Source organism: Amblyraja radiata, chromosome 20 (assembly GCF_010909765.2).
Source record: "Amblyraja radiata isolate CabotCenter1 chromosome 20, sAmbRad1.1.pri, whole genome shotgun sequence".
NCBI classification, from domain to species: domain Eukaryota; kingdom Metazoa; phylum Chordata; class Chondrichthyes; order Rajiformes; family Rajidae; genus Amblyraja; species Amblyraja radiata.
The window spans coordinates 25003283-25022613 of NC_045975.1; the positions used below are offsets into that span (position 1 = coordinate 25003283).

The window sequence follows — 19331 nt, forward strand, 5'->3', positions numbered from 1 at the left end:
AGACCCATCATTTATTTATTTTCCTTTGTACTCCACAATTTGAGATTTGTAATAGAAAAAATCACACGTGGTTAAAGATTTTATTCTATTAGAAATCTTAAATTGTGGAGTACAGAGGCAAATAAATAAATGATGGGTCTTTGTCCCAAACATTATGGAGGACACTGTATGATAACACAACTGGTTGTTAGTATGCACTACGTTTTATACAGAATTTTAGAGACAATGACAATGCCTGTCTAAATGGCTCTTAAATGTTGCTACCCCAAGTGCTACCACCACCTCCCTGGCAGCCAATTCAAGGGTGGCACAGTGGCGCAACTAGTAGAGCCGCTCCCTCACCGTGCCAGAGACCTGGGTTCAAACCTGACCTCCGGTGCTGTCTGTGTGGAGTTTGCACGCTCTCCCTGTGACTGTGTGGGTTATCTCCGGGTGCTCCAGTTTCCACTCACATGCCAAAGACGTGCAGATTTGTAGGCTAATTTTGTAGCCTTCCACCACAGTGATGAATGCTGTGGTGGATGTTTGTGTAAAATTTTAATGTGGTTGTGTTCTTTATTATTGTACCGCTGCTGGCAACCCAAATACCACCGACCTTGGTTGTGTGGCAATAAAATTATTTCTATTATTTCTATTCTAATTGGTCTATGTAAATTACCCCTTGTGTCTGGGGAGTGGATGTGAAAGTGAGATAACATAACTAGTTTGAATGGGTGATCGATGGTTTGTGTGGACTCAGTGGGTTGAAGGGCCTGTTTCCATGCTGAATCTCTAACTAAACTACAAGAAAACTAAACTAAAACTGTAATTGAAAGCTTATATAAATATTGCCAGTAGACGGTAACCTGCCTGCATTATGTTCTCAACATACGGAAACAGGGAATTGCAGATGCTGTTTTACCAATAAAAAGACACAAAATGCTGGAGTAACTCAGCGAGTAAGGACGCATCTCTGTACTGAGGAAGGGTCCCAACCCTTAACTTCACCTATCCACGTTCTTCAGAGATGTTCCTGACCTGCTGAGTTGCTCCAGCACTTTGCGTCTTTTGATGTTCTCAACCCCCTCCATGTAGATCAGGGCAGGATGTCTTGTTCTCCCAACCAGATTTCAACCTTGAGACACACATGACTCATTGTTTCCATCCATCGAGTGTCTCCTTACCCTCCCTCCTCGTTTTCAAGGACATAAAACAAATTAACTGTCTTGTGCCAAATATTCTTATCCAAATGACCTTGGACTGTCTAGCTGGACTAAAACACCCAGCAAGGAGCTAATGATTCCTGTCACTGACATTCTGACACTCATTCTTAAATCAACTTTCTTAATAAGCTTTGACTTGTTACATTTAGTGTTTTAGATTTAGAGATACAAAGCAGAAACAGGCCCTTCAGCCGCGCCGACCAGTGATCACCCCATACACTAGCACCATCTTACACACAAGGGCCAATTTTCAATATGTAGCGATGCCAATTCATCTACAAACCTGTATATCTATGGAGTGTGGCAAGAAACCGGGTAACTCGGAGAAAACCAACCCTGTCACGGGGAAAATGTACAAACTCTAGACAGCAACCGTAGTCAGGATCGAACCCATATATTTGGTGCTGTAAGGTTGCTGTCTGGAGTTATGTCAGATACAGTTTAAGAATACTTTGCACCACGAAAATGCTGTGCTGTACTTTCTCAGCATTTTCGTGGTGCAAAGTATTCTTAAACTGTATCTGACATAACTAGTAATTTTAGTCACAGTACAATAGTCAGGGAGTACATGACACTACAATAAGGCAGAATGTAAATGTGAGAGGTTGGTGCTTGTCGTCCAAATATGGGTGGTCTGAAGAAGGGTCCCAACCTGAAATATCACCTATTCATGTCCTCCACAGATGCTGCCTGACTTGTTGAGTTATTTCCAGCATGCTGTGTTCTACTCAATGACAGAGTTGCTGTCTTATAGATTCTGCAATTCCAGGGTCAATCCTGATCCTCACTGCTGCCAGTGTAGAGTTTCTCCTGGTGACCACATGAGCTTCCTATAAATTGCCCCGAGTAGATTGGTGCTGCTCACTCCATTTTCATTCTTGCAGATTAACAAAATTAAATAACATTTGTATAAATCTTAGTGAACTGTCATATCGATCATTCATTATCAATAGTAGATCAGGGAAAAAGTGTGCTGTTGCCTGCTCTGGATGATACATAATAACGGCTCAGCCAAACCAACTGGAGCATCCTCGATCACAACCCGTCTCAGACAACTACACACTGACACTCAGACACAGTCTGAAGTTTCCCAACCTGAAACGTCACCTATCCATGTTGTCCAGAGATGCTGCCTGACCCACTGAGTTACTCCAGCATTTTGTGTCCTTTTTGTGTGTGAATGTGAATGTGTGTGTGTAAGTGAGTGTGTGTGAATGCGAGTGTGTGAAGGCCCAGAGCTGCGGGAGAGTCAGGGCAAGTTGGTGCTGGGCCGGCACCTCTGTAAAAACACATGATTACCGTATTATTCTTTACTTGCTTGATAATTATATTTCATGATAATTAGTGAGTGCAACTGTGCAATATTTTGTCATATTATTAAATTAAGTATAATATGCTGTAATCTTGTTTGACCCTCTTGGGAGACTAGCCTGCCCCCCTTCTTTATTTGCCTTTGTTTAACACCATCTTTCCCTGAATCTCAGCTCAAGTAACATTTTAAAATTACCAAGAGAGCCATGGTTTTGGAAGAGTTTTACTGAGGATTACATCGGGTGTTGTGCCATCCACACCCTCAACAAACGCTTCCTCGCCTATCTGGACTCTACCCAGGATCACAAGCTTGCACTAATCCAATACACAGTGATAATATATATGTAGTAATTCCTGGGCACCACATTTTACAATGGACACAAGGATTTGGAGAAGAATGGGTGCGCGGATAAGAGATTACAGTTACTGGAGACACTTGGTTATTGCCCTCGGAGCAGAAAATGCAATGGGAACAAATTTGTAGAATGACATTAAAATAAGGAAGGGTTCAAGACAAGAGTGGAAAAAGAGGAAATGCTTACAATGACTGAATGGACACAGTCCTGGTGCCACATACTGAATGTGACAGCAAATAAATCGTCAAAATGATGAAATCATTGTGCAACGAACACTAAGCTTTGGAAGGTGCTTCCTCATCATGTGGAGATGGGTGATGGGAACTTTTTAACCAAAAAAAGCAAGAACTGTGGCAGTGTAAAGGCAATGGAAAAGACAAACATTACAAGAGATTTTATTGTTCTTACCAAACCTTTTCTTTTAGATGCTTAGACTCGTCAATAGCTCCCAAAAAGGAACTGGATCAATGCCCGAAGAAGAGAAGACCGCAAGGACATGGGAAAAGAATGGGGGCAATGAAATTAATTGGATGGCCATGTTTTCTGCTAATCTATTACATAATTCTCCAATTGTAACCACCACCCAATGCAAAACCACTTACTGGCATTGGATACACTGATTATCTCTCATACAGGGTGACATCAAATTAATTGTACATTTTCCAAAAATATATGCTGAAGTTGTCAAACATGCTATTGGAAATCAAAACTGGACTCCGCATTTCCCTTCTAGCACCATATTCCATAGAGTATTTACCCAGTGAGTTATTAGGGGTACTGTCTCCAATCTGAGGCGCAAGCATTCTTATACAGCAAAAATGACACTTAATGGTTTACCCAGTGAATGAGTGACAAGCTGGTTTGGTTTGAAATAAACATCACCTACCCTCCTTTGAAGGTCTGAACTCTGCTCTGCTTCTCCTGTGCAATTGAAAACCACAACATCAGACTTTAGTAGCAGCCAAACGGAGAGATGAGGAACAGCAGATGCTGGAACCTTGAACAAAACACAAAGTACTGGAGAAACAAAGTGCAGGCGAAGAAGGGCCCCCATCTGAAACATCGACTGTCCATTCCCTCCACGGATGCTGCCTGACCCGCTGAGTTTCTCCAGTACTTTGTGTTCAGGCACAACCAGTTGGGAACTTTTTAATCACAATCACAATAATACTTTATTAGACAAGTATGTATTGCAACATATAAGGAATTCATTTGCCAAGTCAGTCATACAAATAAAAGCAACATAACACACAAAACACATTTTAACATAAACATCCACCACAGTGATTCCTCCACATTCCTCACTGTGATGGAAGGCGTAAAAAAGTTCAAATCTCTTCCCTTCATTGTTCTCCCGCAGTCAGGGGCCTCAAGCCCTCCGTTGACGGGACGATCTTGATTCTCGTAACCGGCGGTCGGGCCCTCCGCATCGGGGCAATCAGATCCTGCATCGGAGGAATCTCAGTTCCCCCGCGCCGGCGATCGAACCCCGCGTCAGTGCTGGCTCTACATCGTTGGAGCTCCCGACATCCACGGTCTCTCCCGAGACCGCGAGCTCACGATGGTAAAGTCCGCAGGCCGCGGATGGAGCGATCTCAGGCAAGGAACCGCTCCGATGTTAAGTCCACCCCCCGTGGTGGGGCTCAAGGTCAGTTCGAGGAGGTGCGATCCAGAAAATAATCGCATCTCCGGCAAAGTAAGAAACTGGAAAAAAAGGCTCCCCCGACCCCCACATAAATCAAACCGGAGAACATTTACACAAACTTTTAATACACACTAAATTTTTTTTTAAAAGACGAAAAAACAGACAGACTGTTGGCAGGGCTGCCAATCGTGCGGCGTCCCTGGTGGTGAACTGTGGCAGTGTAAAGGCAACTGAAAAGACATAAATATTTCAAGGGAGGCTTTATGGTTGTTACCAATCCTTTTTTTTTTTTAAATATAAATGCTTTTGACCGCCACTGTTGGCTTTTACAATTAAAATTTCTTTCCTCTCTCGACTGCACAGTTTGTACCAGAAAGTGTTCTGAAAACAATTGTAGCTTCCTGGTACCCAGTGCAATCGTTTGTGTACGATCATGAGCAGCAAATGTCAGCAGGATCTTCAGTTAGCAGGGGGCTTCTTTCATCTGTGGCCAATTTTCACCTCCTTCCCCTGCCCCCCAAAGTGTTCTTTTAGATAGAACAGTGACCTGGAGAATCATCCATAGTTTGGATTCCTGCTCCCTGGTCTAGCTAGGTTTGTTGACACACTCAAAGACAGATGAGCTCAGTGAGTGTACCTGGATGGACATTTAGTGAGTGTTGGTTAATAGTAATTTACCATGGGACCACATCTTCAGGTTGACCTGATCTCTATCCACTCCACGTCTTTAACCTTGGATCCCATGGAAGTAAAAACTGCATCTTAACCACTCCTGGTCAAAATAGGGCAAACAGTGCAGATCACCCACAAACCATGGGCTAATAAATAGAAAACAAATATTAATTGTTTGAGGGAGAAGGTGTGAATATGTGGGTGTTGTGGTTGTGCAGTGATCGCAGATAATCTGGAGTCTGAGGCGTCTGAATCATCGAGGACCTGGAGTGATCCAGCAACAATTGGATAATCCGCAGCTCATGCTCTCGCTCCTCCCGTCGTCGCTCCTCTTCCCATTTGTAGAACCTCTCCTCAGCCTTCGTCTGATAGTCCATGAAGGTGTTGATGATGGTCCCAACGTGTCTCTGAAACATGGTTCCGTGCTTCACCTTCATCCTCTTTTTTGGCACCGAGCAATCTACAAAAGGACAAAAGTTAGCAGTCAGACTGCTTGGGAGGATGGACTTGTATACAAGAACACAAGGCCATGAGGCCATTCAGCCCATTGAGTCTGCTCCAGCATTCAATCATGCCTGATCTATTGTTCCTTCTCAATCAAATTCTCCCGCCTTCTCCCCATAACCTTTGACACCCTTTTTAATCAAAATCATATCAATCTCAGCTTAAAAATCACCCAATGACCTGACAGTCATCTGTGGCCATGAATTCCATAGTTTCACGACCATCTGACTAAAGAAATTCCTTGTCATCTCCATTCTAAAGGTGCGTCCTTTTATTCTGAGGCTGTACCCTCTGGTCCTAGACTCTCCCATTACTGTAAACATCCTCTCCACATCCACTCTGTCGAAGCCTTTCATTATTCAGCACCTTTCAATGAGATCACACCTCATGTCAGTGTGAACTTGATGGGCCAAAGGGCCTGTTCCATGCTGCATCTCTAAACTGAAATAAACTTTGCCATTGTGGCCACGGTGCTTACTTAGATCATCCAGTTACAATTCTGATACATTGGATATAGAAACATTTAGAACTAGTGTGAAATGGTGATCGATGCTGACTCGGTGGGCCAAAGGGCCTGATTCTATGTTGTATCTTTCAATCAATCAAAAATTAGGGCCAAGTATCCATAAGATATATAATTTTTCTCTCCTCAATGCACTGGTATTCAGGAGAGTTGTTGGATTTGCTGCAGCTTTAGCTGAGATCACCCACCACAGGTATCTTCTGATTTCAATGTCTGTGTGCTTCATTCCATAGTCTTGGTTTTTAGTTTTGAGACAATTTACATAGCAGCTTTAAATCCAATTTAGAATAGAATCTCTGGCCATGGCTTACTGCCCTTAGAGCCCCAGCACTGCTGAAGATGAAGACGTGACGATGTCTAGGAGTTGGTGGAGGAAGAGCAGCTCGGACTGGCAGACCAGAAACAGAGCATCCGTCCATGTGGTACACCAAGATTATGTAGTGGGAAATGATTGGAGAACTACTGAGGGAAGTAAGAGGTCACGGGCATGGTTACTATCTTACTACCAGTAATTCTTGGCCGTTTTTTCATAAGAACGATCATTTTTCAGGTACCCACCCTTCTCAGGTGACGTCCTCTTCCTGCTAGTAGTGCCAGCGTCCTCCGTGCTTGTGCTAATCTTTTCCTCTTCCGCCAGAGCTTCTGTTTCTGCTAAACAAGGAATCAAGATAGGTTGCAACAATAAACTATCCAGTCCCATTACAATACCACAGTAGCCAACCAAACTATTCTCATTGAAGCAATCACATGAGTATCTAATGCCATTGATCTAGAATTTTATAGATTCAGCCACAATGTAATCCAAAAACTCAACAAAGTTTAGTTTTGTTTAGAGATCCAGAAACTGGGTCTTCGACCAACTGGGTCCATGCCGACCATTGATCACACTAGTTCTATGCTGTCCCTCTTTCTCGTCCACTCCCTACATACTATGTGCAATGTACAGAGGCCAATTAACTCACAAATCTGCATGTCTTTGGGATGTGGGAGGAAATCCACGCGGTCACAGGGAGAAAGTCCACACAGACAGCGCCCCGAGGTCAGGATTTGAACCTGGGTCTCTGGCGCTGTGAGGTGGCTGCTTTACCAGCTGTGCCACTGTGCCGCCTTTAATTGAATTAATATTGTGGCCTACTTTGAAGGTGTTATGTTTCATTAAAGGAACAGCAACTTTGCCTTTAAATCTTCCAAAACTCACATTCCAAACAGTAAATTCTAATCCACTCCCTATATCGATTACATTCCGTAAATTTATTTTTGGTTCTAAGCTTGAAGGCCAAAGCACTGTTATAGTATTTCTCCTTTGCATTTCACTTCAATCTATATTTTCCATTCCATTTTATTACTAGAACAAAAATGTAAAAGCAAAGAATTAATGTCTTTGCTACCTTCTCACTAGTCAATAATTTGCTGTGAAAACAATGATTGGCTGGATCAAAAAGCCATAAATAAAAGGACACAAAATGCTGAAGTAACTCAACAAGTCAGGCAACATATCTGTCTATGTTCTCCAGTGAATGCTGCCTAGCCCGTTGAGTTAATCTTTTGTGTAAACCAGCATCAACCACAAAGTGCTGTAGTTGGGCCAACAAGTCGGGCCGAAAAGCCTGTTTCCGTGCTGTAGAACTCTAGAACTGTAGATCTACATGCAACTCTAAACTGGCTGCAATTGGAATACTTTGGACACCACATTTTAGGAAGAATATGATGCCTAATCTTACAGCACATAGGAGATGAAATATAATGATAATATATTAGCATCAATTGAGAACTGGTTAATGGGTTCGTTTCAGCTCCAACATTGATCCTTGTGTCATTCCTGGAGGAGGAGCCATCTTGAGGAACGGCTGCTAACCAGCAGCCGTCCGTTTAATTCATTTAAAAAAAATGTTTTTAGTAAGTCCTGTGCTTCGTCTGTTGGAGAAATGGACTTTTTAACGTGGGGGGTAGGGGGTAATTATACTTCTAGGTCCCTACCTGGTCGGTGAGGCAGCTTTTTCTCCGGGCTGCCCCGTCGACCCGTCCTCGTGGCCTACCAGCGGGCGTGGAGCGCCGTTTCCTGGTGGGGACCGCCCAGCACCTCGGCTTTGTTGGCGGCACAGCGCTGGAGCGCTATCGTGGAGCGGAGCGGGCGATGCCTTGCCTGGGTCGCCGCGCTGGATCGACGCGCTGGAGCTCCGGTGAGCTGTGACCGCCGAGATCAACACCTCCGGGCTGCGGGTCTGCAGAGCGGAGCGGGCGCCGCCGACTCTAACATCGGGAGCCCGGGAGCTCCAACCCGGCCTTGTCGGCTTCGGAAGCCGCGGTCCCCAGCTAGGAAGCCGTTCCAGGTGGCCCAGCCGCTGTGAGGACTCTCCCGACGCCGGGGCAACACCACCCGGCCAGAACGGCCAGGAACATCGGGCCTCCGTAGAGGCAATTGCGGTGGCCTGAATAGGCCTGACTTTGGGTGAACTGGGGATGGGGACTGGACATTGTGCCTTCCCCCACAGTGGTATCCACTGTGGGGGGATGATTTTTTTTTGTGTGTAAGTTAATGTTAGTCTGTGTCCAAGATGGCTGTCGGAAGGGAGAGTGGACGCTGGCGCGCTTTAGCTGCCACTGCTCTCTCTTCACATTGTGTTTTTTGATTTTTTGTCTTTGGAGCGATTTCTGTCTTTAATTTGTGTACTGGTGATGTCCTTATTATTTATTTTACTCCGACTATATGTTTTTTCTCTTCTGTTAATTTCTGTAAGGTGTCCTTGAGATTTTGAAAGGCGCCCGAAAATAAAATTTATTATTATTATTATTCCACAGTTACTGCTTGCCAACCTAAAAATGACCATTTACAATCTATACATAACCTAGGTGGTTTGGCAGAGGGAATTAGGAGCAACACTAGCAAGTTTGCGGATGACACAAAGCTGGGTGGCAGTGTGAACTGTGAAGAGGATGTTAGGAGGTTGCAGGGTGACCCGGACAGGTTGAGTGAGTGGGCAGATGCGTGGCAGATGCAGTATAATATAGATAAATGTGAGGTTATCCACTTTGGCGGCAAAAACAAGGGGGCAGATTATTATCTCAATGGGGTTAGGTTAGGCAAGGGGGAGGTGCAGTGAGACCAGGGCGTCCTTGTACACCAGTCATTGAAAGTTGGCCTGCAGGTACAGCAGGCAGTGAAGAAAGCTAATGGAATGTTAGCCTTCATAACAAGAGGATTTCAGTATAGGATTAAAGAGGTTCTTCTTCAGTTGTATAGGACTCTGGTGAGACCACATCTGGAGTATTGTGTCCAGTTTTGGTCTCCGAATTTGAGGAAGGACATCCTTGTGATTGAGGCAGTGCAGCGTAGGTTCACGAGATTGATCCCTGGGATGGCGGGACTGTCATATGAGGAAAGATTGAAAAGACTAGGCTTCTATTCACTGGAGTTTAGAAGGATGAGGGGGATCTTATAGAAACATATAAAATTATAAAAGGACTGGACAAGCTAGATGCAGGAAAAATGTTCCCAATGTTGGGCGAGTCCAGAACCAGGGGCCACAGTCTTAGAATAAAGGGGAAGTCATTTAAGGCGGAGGTGAGAAATTTTTTTTTGACCCAGAGAGTTGTGAATTTGTGGAATTCCCTGCCACAGAGGGCAGTGGAGGCCAAGTCACCGGATGGATTTAAGAGAGAGTTAGCTCTAGGGGCTAGTCTAATCAAGGGATATGGGGAGAAGGCAGGCACGGGTTATTGATTGGGGACGATCAGCCATGATCACAATGAATGGCGGTGCTGGCACGAAGGGCTGAATGGCCTCCTCCTGCACCTATTTTCTATGTTTCTCTATTTCTATGGTGGGACTGAATGTTCTGTGGCTATTTTGCTGATGATACAGTGATAGGTGGGAAAGCACAGTGTGTCTGAAATTGATTACAGCTATGTTAACCGAGTGAGGTAAGAATTAGTAAATTGAATATAATACGTGGAAACGCTAGGTTAGGGAGGAGAGGTGGTAGAATTTTGTTCTACAGAAAGATACAGGTGTCCTTGTACATGAAACAGAAACTGGTGCTCAGGTGCAGAAATTCATGAGGAAGGTAAATGGAATATTGGCCTTCATTGGATGTCTTGCCACAGCTGTACAGGTTGTTGATAGGACCATGACTAGAGTAGTATATACAATTTTGTTCTCCCTATTTAAGGAAGGATATACTTGCTTTAGACTTTAGAGATACAGCACGGAAACAGGTCGGTAGTCAGGATTAAACCCGGGACTCTGACACTAAGGCTGCGACTCTAACGCTGCGCCACTGTGCTGCCGCATCACCAAGGTCCCAACACTCTTTCACTGGGTAGGCGTTCGCTTCCAATCTTACTTTAAACATTCATCTCTAAACACTGCACATACCTGTAACACCACCTGCTGCAGACTGTGGTTCAGGCTGAACTTCATCCTCTTCCTCATTCCTGCTGATGGTGGCGGCAGGTGGGGCACAGCAAACTGTGGCAGTTTAAGATACAATGCGTGAGTGCTCGGGCAAATTTAAAGGCCATTAGTGCCTTTCTCCCAATTTCATGTCATGGCAGAGAAATTAGGAGTTGAATAAATGAATGTTATTAGCCAAGTATGTATACACACACAAGGAATTTGCCTTGGTGCTCTGCTCGCAAGGATAACAACACGATATACAGTAGACAATTAAAAATAAAACGTTATAATTTAAACATGTGAAGAATAAAATAAAATACCAGAGCAAAAGGAGCCTACAGACTTTTGCCTGTTGAGTAGAGCTACTGCTTGTGGAAAAATCTGTTTTTAAATCTGGCTGTGGTGGCTTTGGCAGTCCGAAGTCACCTCCCAGAGAGAAGTACTTCAAAGAGTTTGTGACCAGGGTCAGAGATGATCTTACCCGCTCACTTCCTGGCCCTTACAGTGTATAGTTCGTCAAAGGGGGGAAGGTGGCAGCCAACAACCTTCTCGGCTGATCGAGCAATGCGCTGCAGCCTCCGTATGTCATGCTTGGTGACTGAGCCAAACCAGACCATGATGGAGATGGTGAGGACAGACTCTATGATGGCAGTATAAAACTGGACCATTGTCCAGATTGTGTTTTCTCAGCTGCCACAGGAAGTACAGTACATCCTCTGTTGTGCCTTTTTGACTGTGGAGTCGATGGTGGCATCCCATTTTAGGTCCCTGGAGATGATGGCAGGGCTGCAACTCTCACGCTTTGTGCGTGAGAGTCATGCATTTCAACCAATTCTCACGCTGATGACAGAATTCTCATGCTGTCTTCAGTCCCTGCACAGCAAAGATCCTATAGCAGAGCTGTGAGTGACGTCGCGTCTCTTCTCTCTTGGTCGGATGTGCTGACATGAAGCAGCCAGAGATGGAACGCGACACCATAATAAATATATTACAGAAAAAATAATTTAATGGGGTGGCATGGTAGCACAGAGGTTCAGTCGTTGCCTTACTACCACATGGGTTTTCTCTGGATATTCCGGTTTCTCATATATCCGAAAGAAGTGCAGGTTTATAGGTTAATTGGCTTCTGTAAATTGTCCCTGGCGTGATGGATGGAACTGGTGTATGATAGATTGCTGGTCGGTGTGGACTTGGTGGGCTGAAGGGGCTGTTTCCATATATATTTTTTACATGTATATCTTAATTTCATTAAACCATATATGATTGAATATGTGGCATTATTTTCATCTTGTTTCTTTAGTCAAAGGGTAAGGTTGATTGATTTATTTGTGCAGAACAGTGATGGAAGTCCGACTCTTGCCTTGTTTCCCTGTGTTTTTCTATCTATATATGCATAACAGCATGAATATCATCTGATTTCCATACATGAATATAGTCATTCATGTACTGCACCTGTTGATCAGAGCCTGGCTCTATTGTGGAATGTAATTAGGAATGTAATTTAGCCTAACCTTATTCAGACTACAAAAAGCAGTAAACACTGCCCAGTCCATCATCGGCTCTGACCTTCCTTCCATCGAGGGGATTTATCGCAGTCACTGCCTCAAAAAGGCTGGCAGTATCATCAAAGACCCACACCATCCTGGCCACACACTCATCTCCCTGCTACCTTCAGGTAGAAGGTACAGGAGCCTGAAGACTGCAACAACCAGGTTCAGGAATAGCTACTTCCCCACAGCCATCAGGCTATTAAACCTGGCTCGGACAAAACTCTGATTATTAACAACCATTTTCTGTTATTTGCACTTTATCAGTTTATTTATTCATGTGTGTATATATTTATATCATGGTATATGGACACACTTATCTGTTTTGTAGTAAATGCCTACTATGTTCTGTGTGCTGAAGCAAAGCAAGAATTTCATTGTCCTATACAGGGCCACATAACAATAAACTCACTTGAACTTGAACTCATACCTAATCCAATTTAAAGCATAAATGTTGCATTCGAGTGTAAGTTAAAAGACTCGCTACAGTATGCACCAGATTGCACAATTTCAAGCTGAAAAATGTGAAAGCTCCCTACCATGGGAGGGGGGGGGGGGGGGGACACCCCCCTCCCCTCGGTCGCTACGCTCCCTCACAATTTCTCACTCTCAACTCTCACCCAATGTTAGCAACCCTGGGATGGTTCCAAGGAACTTAAATGACTCCACAGATGTGACTGTGGTCTTGTTGATAGTGAGTGGGGGGAGGGGGAGGGGGAGCTCTCCTAAAGTCTACAATCAATTCCACTGTCTTAAGAGCATTGAGCTCCAGATTGTTGCGATGGCACCAGGACGCCAGCTGTATCACTCCCTGTCTATAGGCAGATTCCTTCCCATCCTGGATCAGTCCAATCAGAGTTGTGTCATCCGCAAACTTGAGAAGCTTGACAGAGGTGTCTGTGGAGGTGAAGTCGTTGATGTAGAGAGAGTAAAGGGGAAGGGAAAGTACGCAGCCTTCCGGTGCTCCTATGCTGAGAGTCAGCGGGTCTGAGATGTACTTTCCCACCTCACATGCTGCTTCCTGTCTGTCAGGAAGTTGGTGATCCACTGACAGAGGCACAGTCAACTGGGAGAGTTTGGAGTGTAATATCTCTGGCACAATGGTGTTGAATGCAGAGCTAAAATCCACAAACAAAATCCTTGCATAGATCCCCTGGCGGTATAGGTGCTGGAGGATGAGTACAGACCTGGGTTGGCTGCATCACCCACTGATCTATTGGCCCGGTATGCAAACTGCAGGGGGTTTGTGATATTTTTCAGGTGGGCCAGCACAAGTCTTTCAAGGGTTTTCATGATTACAGAGGTCAGTGCGACAGGCCTGTGTAGTCATTAAGACCAGTAATCCTTGGCTTTTTGGGTATAGGAACAATAGTTATTGCAAGGTGCAGTCATCATAGTATTTTCATAAAGATTCATGTCTCTAAATCGTTTCTAACCATTTCTCCCACTTTTCTAGTCTCCCTCACACGTCAGGGCACAGTTCCAGTGGGACATGGTGCCCAACAATACGTGAACTCCAATGAGCAAAGACCTGACCTCCGCATCAGATGAACCCTTCATCCCATTGGAAATTGGTGCTCACCCAATGAATTCCATTTACCTTTGGTGGCAAAAATCAACCTAAATAGGTTCTCCGAATACCAATTCCCCATCTCAGTTCACATTCACACATCTGTATTATCACCAGGCACAACAAACAACAATAAAGAACACACACCCTCAGTCAGATTTCCTTTACCAAATAGAGGGCACGAATAGTAATTCATTTCCCAGTATCCTGAACAAGATCTAGACGGAGCACGACTTTGGACTTTACTTTAGACATTACACTTTACAAATAGAGTGTGGAAACAGGCTCTTCGGCCCACCGAGTTTGCGCTGGCCTAACGGTCACCTGTACACTAGTTTTATCGTACATATTAGGGACAATTTACTTAAGCTGATTAACCTACAAACCTGTACATTTTTGGAGTGTAGGAGGAAACCGGTGCACCCGGAGAAAATCCACGCGGTCACAGGGAGAACGTACAAATTCCATACAGACAGCACCTGTAGTCAAGATCCAACCCGGATCTCTGGCTCTGTAAGGCAGCAACTCTACTGCTGCGCCACTGTGCCACCCCTGTTAAGGTTCACTTCTTAATAAACAGATAACTCACAAAAATGTTAGCTGGACCAACCCAAGGTTTACTGATCATCGTCCGGGAAGTGACGGGGATGCACCAGTGAAGTAAGCAATACAGGCACTTGACTTCCCCCATGCCACCACTTTAATGAGCAAAGAGTTGCATGATGTTGTCACTTAGTCACATTCCAAAGATGTTAGCCATGGTCAGAGATACAGTCAATACACATTACCACAGGATGTGTCTGAGCTTGTCTCTTGTCAATTGGTAGACACATTTCAAAGGCATCTTAACAGTTGGTACTTTCAAGACAAGACATCTCAAAGGCATTGGTCATTGTCTCAATATGCATCACTGAGACAAGTTTGCGTTTCTCTCTCTCATCAATTGGTAGACACATTTCAAAGGCATCGGTCATTGTCTCAATACACAGCAACCTGAGGCAAGCCCGGGCTTGTGTCTCTCTTATCAATCCACTGGATAAGGCCTCCTTGAGACGAAATATAGGCTATAACCTAGTCCAGGATTCCATTATATATATTTAAAAGTATTTAACCTTTTCACCCCGAGATATCAGACATTCTGGGCAGTGCAACACAGCTACTTGTTTGTGTAAAAAAAAAGACAGAAAATCCTGGAGTAACTCAGCGGGTCAGGCAGCATCCCTGGAGAACATGGATAGGTAACATTTGGGGTTGCAACCTTTCTTCAGACTTGTTTGTTAGTGGACAGTCCAAATCACTTAAGACAGCTAACTACAAGACACATATCGATGGTCACAGGTGGGGATCAGACAGGAGACATGGCAGACACAAACTCTGTGACCCCCACCCATGGCTGCATGAGGGAGTAAATGGACAAATAGGCACATTATGGCTATTTGTTTAGTTTAATCATTCTAAACTTAAGGTTAGTTTAGTTTAAAGTTAGTTTAGTTTAGTTAGTTTAGTTTAGAGATACAGCGTAAAAACAACCCCCTTGGTCCACACCGACCATCGATCATCCGTTCACACCAGTTCTATGTTATCCTACTTTCGCATTAATTCCCTCCACACTAGGGGCAATTCAGAGGCAATCGGTCATCCGTTTGCATTAACTAATCTTACTGGTTGTCTGCACGAATGCAAAAAAAAAAGCAACGCCAAGATAATACATTGAAAATCACGCAGCGTTGGTTTGCAAATTCCCCAAATCTTGTCTCTGCAGTCACCATTCCTCACAGTAACACAGCTTCAAAGAATCCGTGCTTTGAATACTAGAAAATATGGATATTTTCAGGATAAGTGTAGAAAACGTTCAAGTGGACATGTGACACGATGAGTATCCGAAATATTAAACATAGGCTCTGTGGTGTAAAGATTCGTAGCAGTAATTTGGAGTTAATGTTTTTACTACAAGAGTTTAAAAAAAAATAACCGCTGTTCTGCTGTGTTGACATTCTTATTTTCTTACATTGCCAGCTATTCTCAAGGTGTGCGTGCAGAGAGAGCCTAAAAATCTCGGACATCTTAAAACTACATTTGATATTTTCCAAGTTACCGTCTGTAATTTTATATTTTGTAATATTTTACGATCAGGATTGATTTAATTTAAAGGAAACATATTCTAAAATAGTTCAACGAATCATTATTTTCCCGTTGCAGACTGGTCTCAGAGATTACCTGCAATGTTCTCGGTGGCGGACGATGTCTGAGGTGCTGCCTTCTGTAATTTCTCTTCCCCCTCTTCCTCTTTGACCACCACATTGAGAAAGGTCCTGTCCTGTGTCCTCTCGGCCTGGAGACTTCGGCAACCCAACACCGCATCAATCTCATTGTAGAAACGCATGGACTTGCACCTCCTCCCAGATCTCCTCTGATTCACCATGATCCTGTATTCGTATTTCAGGTTCTTCACTTTGGCACGGCATTGCTTCCAGTCGCGTTTGACCCCCAGTTCCTCCAGGTTGTTGGAGATCCTCACGAACACGTCTTTATTCCTGACTGTCCCGGCCAGCTGATCCTGGATGGACCTGTCTTTCCAAATGGCCAACAAGCCTTTGATCTCCTGGTCTCCCCAGTTCTTGCTCGCTCTCCTTGCCATCCTCGAGGGCACTGCTAACCATTCAGTTTACTGGGGATTTAAACAAAATAATAAGATCGCCGATAGAAGACGCGAGCTCAAAGGACGATTGAGCACAATGGTGGCGGAGGAGGAGGAGTGATGCTTGCCCACGCCTACACAGCGCTGGGAGGATGCGTCAGTGGGTGACTCGACACTGCAGCCGAACGCTGATTAGTCAAGTCCACAAGAGTGTTGGGACACACACGTTGTAATCGCTCAGACCTCAGCAACAGCTGCTCACAATTCAAGAAGGTTCAGTGCCCCTGCGATTGAGGCAGTGCACCAGGAAGCAGTCTGCGCTGTATCTTGTATCGCCTATATCAGTCTGCTTTGTATCTTGTATCGCCTATATTTAAAATAAAAATTCTGCCTGCATATAAGTGGACAACAGATAGAAAATACTTGATATAAATTTTAACATTGTGAAAGGCGTTGATGGGTATGCAATGCCCTTCATCCCCAAAGAGGAAATGTCAAAGACAAGAGGGCATAGCTTTAAGGTGGGAGGGCAAGTTGGTAAGAAATGTGTGGGGCAAGTTTTTTTACACAGTAGGTGGTGGGTGCTTGGAACGCACTGCCTGGAGTGGTGGTGGTGGTGGCAGATACAACAGGCATTTAAAAGGCTTTTGGGTAGGTATGTGGATAGGCAGGGATTGGAGCGATTTTTGTATCAAGTGCAGGCAGAGAAGATTAGTTTAAGTTGGCTAGTTCAGCACAGACATTGTGGGCCAAAGGGTCTATTTCCGTGCTGTACTGTTCTATACTCAGCGTGAAATAAACAAATAATAATTTCTTATTCCTTGTCATATCCAACCTATTTAAACAAGACCTATAGCGGGGAGTTGATCAGTTGAATGAGGTTGGGATGCTCTTTCATATGAGTCTGGACACAAAATGCTCGAGGCAGCATCTTTGGAGAGAAGGAATGGGTGACGTTTCGGGTTGAGACCCTTCTTCAGACGATACTTTTCATAATTTCATATGATGATACTGATACACATAATCTCATGTTAATAACACAAACTACAGGTGTTTTTAATTTAGAGAAAATGTCCTAACAGAAAAAATGTTTATCATATCCTAAAAACATGTGACACAGTTCACTCCTGTATCCTCCATCAAACAATTATTTTTAATATTTGTCAAGACTTGTCTCTCTGGCTTCCTGGGCACAATAAAAAAAAACAGGCGTGGTGTGGATGAAAATCATATTAACATGGTTTCAAAACTATTTCTATATTCTAGATTTAATTTTCTGGTCAATGTTAGACACCAGTAAACTCCATCTACCTGCTGCTAGATAATTGGGATAATATATACCCAACATTGAATACAATGATCTGGCACAAATAATGATCTCATCCCCATGCTGATGATGTAATTGAAAGAGGCTCTCATCCAATGAGTTGTTGATTAATCACCTGCGGCGATACATTGAAACTTTCAGAGGACGGTACGTTCCGAAGTGAAAGTAAATTGATAACGTAGTTTTAATGCACATACATTTACAAACTGAAGTAAAGAAGCCAAGATATTCACTTACCATCCTGATCAAACATTAACCATGTAATTTTGCTAAGAACCTGTTTTTGTAGATGTTACTGTGAGAACAAGATTAGACTTGCCTGAATATTCTTCAAAACGAAATAATCTCCAGACACTCACTGGAGACATACATTTATAAGAGCAAAATGGGAAACATGCTGGAGTACATCTGGTGCCCAAGTGCCAAAATTCAGGTTGTCAACAAGCTTGGATGGTGAAAACGCATCAAAAACAAATTGAAAAAATTTAATGGTGTTCAAGTTGGGGTACATGCTTCCTTTGCACTTAGGGGATATTCAGGTATTATAGAATTAAGCAGATAGGAGATCTTTTTTTTACTAACTTTTTTTTGGTTAAAAAAGAACCAATCTTCAAAATAGCAAAACAACCTGTTCCCGATGGTGCAACACGGTGGCTCAGCACTAGAGTAGCCTAGAGAGCTGGGTTTGATCCTGAATTTGGATGCTGACTGTATGAAGTTTGTACGTTCTCCCTGTGACTGTGTGGGCTTTTTCCGGGTGTTTCCTCCCACTTCCCAGACATGCAGGTTTGTAGGTTAATTGGCTTCTGTAAATCGTCCCTAATGTGTAGAATAGAACTAGTGTGAACAGGTGATCGCTGGTCTGCGCAGACACGGTTGGCTGAAGGGCCTGTTTCCAAGTTGCATCTTTAAACTAAACTAAAGTTAACTTTCAACGATACGTTAAGGTTATCGAAATTAGTCATCATGTGTGGGATATTCTGATCAGTATCATTGAGGGCAATAGATGAATGTTTATGTTAATGGGCCCTCTTTGAAATCCCCATGATGAGACTGGGGAGACATTAAGCAGCCATCTCATGTATTAACATATTAACATACTATCAAAGGTGCATCCTTGAACCATTTGTCTTTTAATATTTTGCTGTTTTCCAGGGAGTGATCCCTCATCACTGTAACAAAATAAGTATAGTTTCTTGACCATCTTATAAATTAGATTGTCATAGTAAAGATGTTTGTGTTTTCAGAGGTATCTTTGCAGCCACAGTGTAGTCCATTATTTATGTTTATTATTGTCACGTGGACCGAGGTATTGGAAAAGTTTTGTTTTGCATGCTATTCAAACAGATCAGATATACTATTTATAAGTACAATCAAGTCAAACTCAAGTACAATAGATAGACCAAAGGACCAAAGTTCAGAATATAGTTCATAGCATTGTAGCGCATCAGTTTCATAGACTTTGCATTTTAGTGTATCTATTCCATAGACAGTAAATAAGTCATTCTGCAAAGTTACCTGTCTATACTCAAATTAAAGATGAGTAGGTAATCAGAGCCATTAAAACTATAGCTAAACGTACCTGTAAAACTATAAAAACAATCTGAAGAGTGCCGACCCAAAACGTCACCTATCCATGT

General features: G+C 43.5%; 1 protein-coding gene across 3 annotated transcripts; it reads right to left on the bottom strand.

Moving 5' to 3' along the window:
- Positions 1-4722: 4722 nt before the first annotated feature.
- LOC116984737 (myb/SANT-like DNA-binding domain-containing protein 1) lies at positions 4723-16518 on the bottom strand. Of its 3 annotated transcripts, none has more exons than XM_033039085.1 (4): positions 15944-16518; positions 10589-10681; positions 6772-6864; positions 4723-5646 (listed from the first exon to the last, which is right to left on the bottom strand). In XM_033039085.1, exons 1-4 carry the CDS (start codon positions 16362-16364, stop codon positions 5354-5356), a joined length of 900 nt encoding a protein of 299 aa, XP_032894976.1. In that variant the 5' UTR covers positions 16365-16518; the 3' UTR covers positions 4723-5353. The 3 variants fall into 3 exon arrangements, with proteins under 3 accessions (XP_032894976.1, XP_032894977.1, XP_032894978.1); XM_033039086.1 differs by having other exon boundaries at positions 6772-6861; positions 15944-16493; XM_033039087.1 differs by lacking the exon at positions 6772-6864 and having other exon boundaries at positions 15944-16494.
- Positions 16519-19331: the final 2813 nt, after the last annotated feature.

Bases quoted from the DNA above. Each gene is read 5' to 3' on its own strand.
- LOC116984737 (XM_033039085.1), bottom strand. From the start codon at position 16,364: ATGGCAAGGAGAGCGAGCAAGAACTGGGGAGACCAGGAGATCAAAGGC. The intron at 10,682-15,943 runs GTAATCTCTGAG...AAACTGCCACAG, and splicing joins CGCCACCGAGAACATTGCAG to TTTGCTGTGCCCCACCTGCC. The intron at 6,865-10,588 runs GTATGTGCAGTG...TTCCTTGTTTAG, and splicing joins TGCAGCAGGTGGTGTTACAG to CAGAAACAGAAGCTCTGGCG.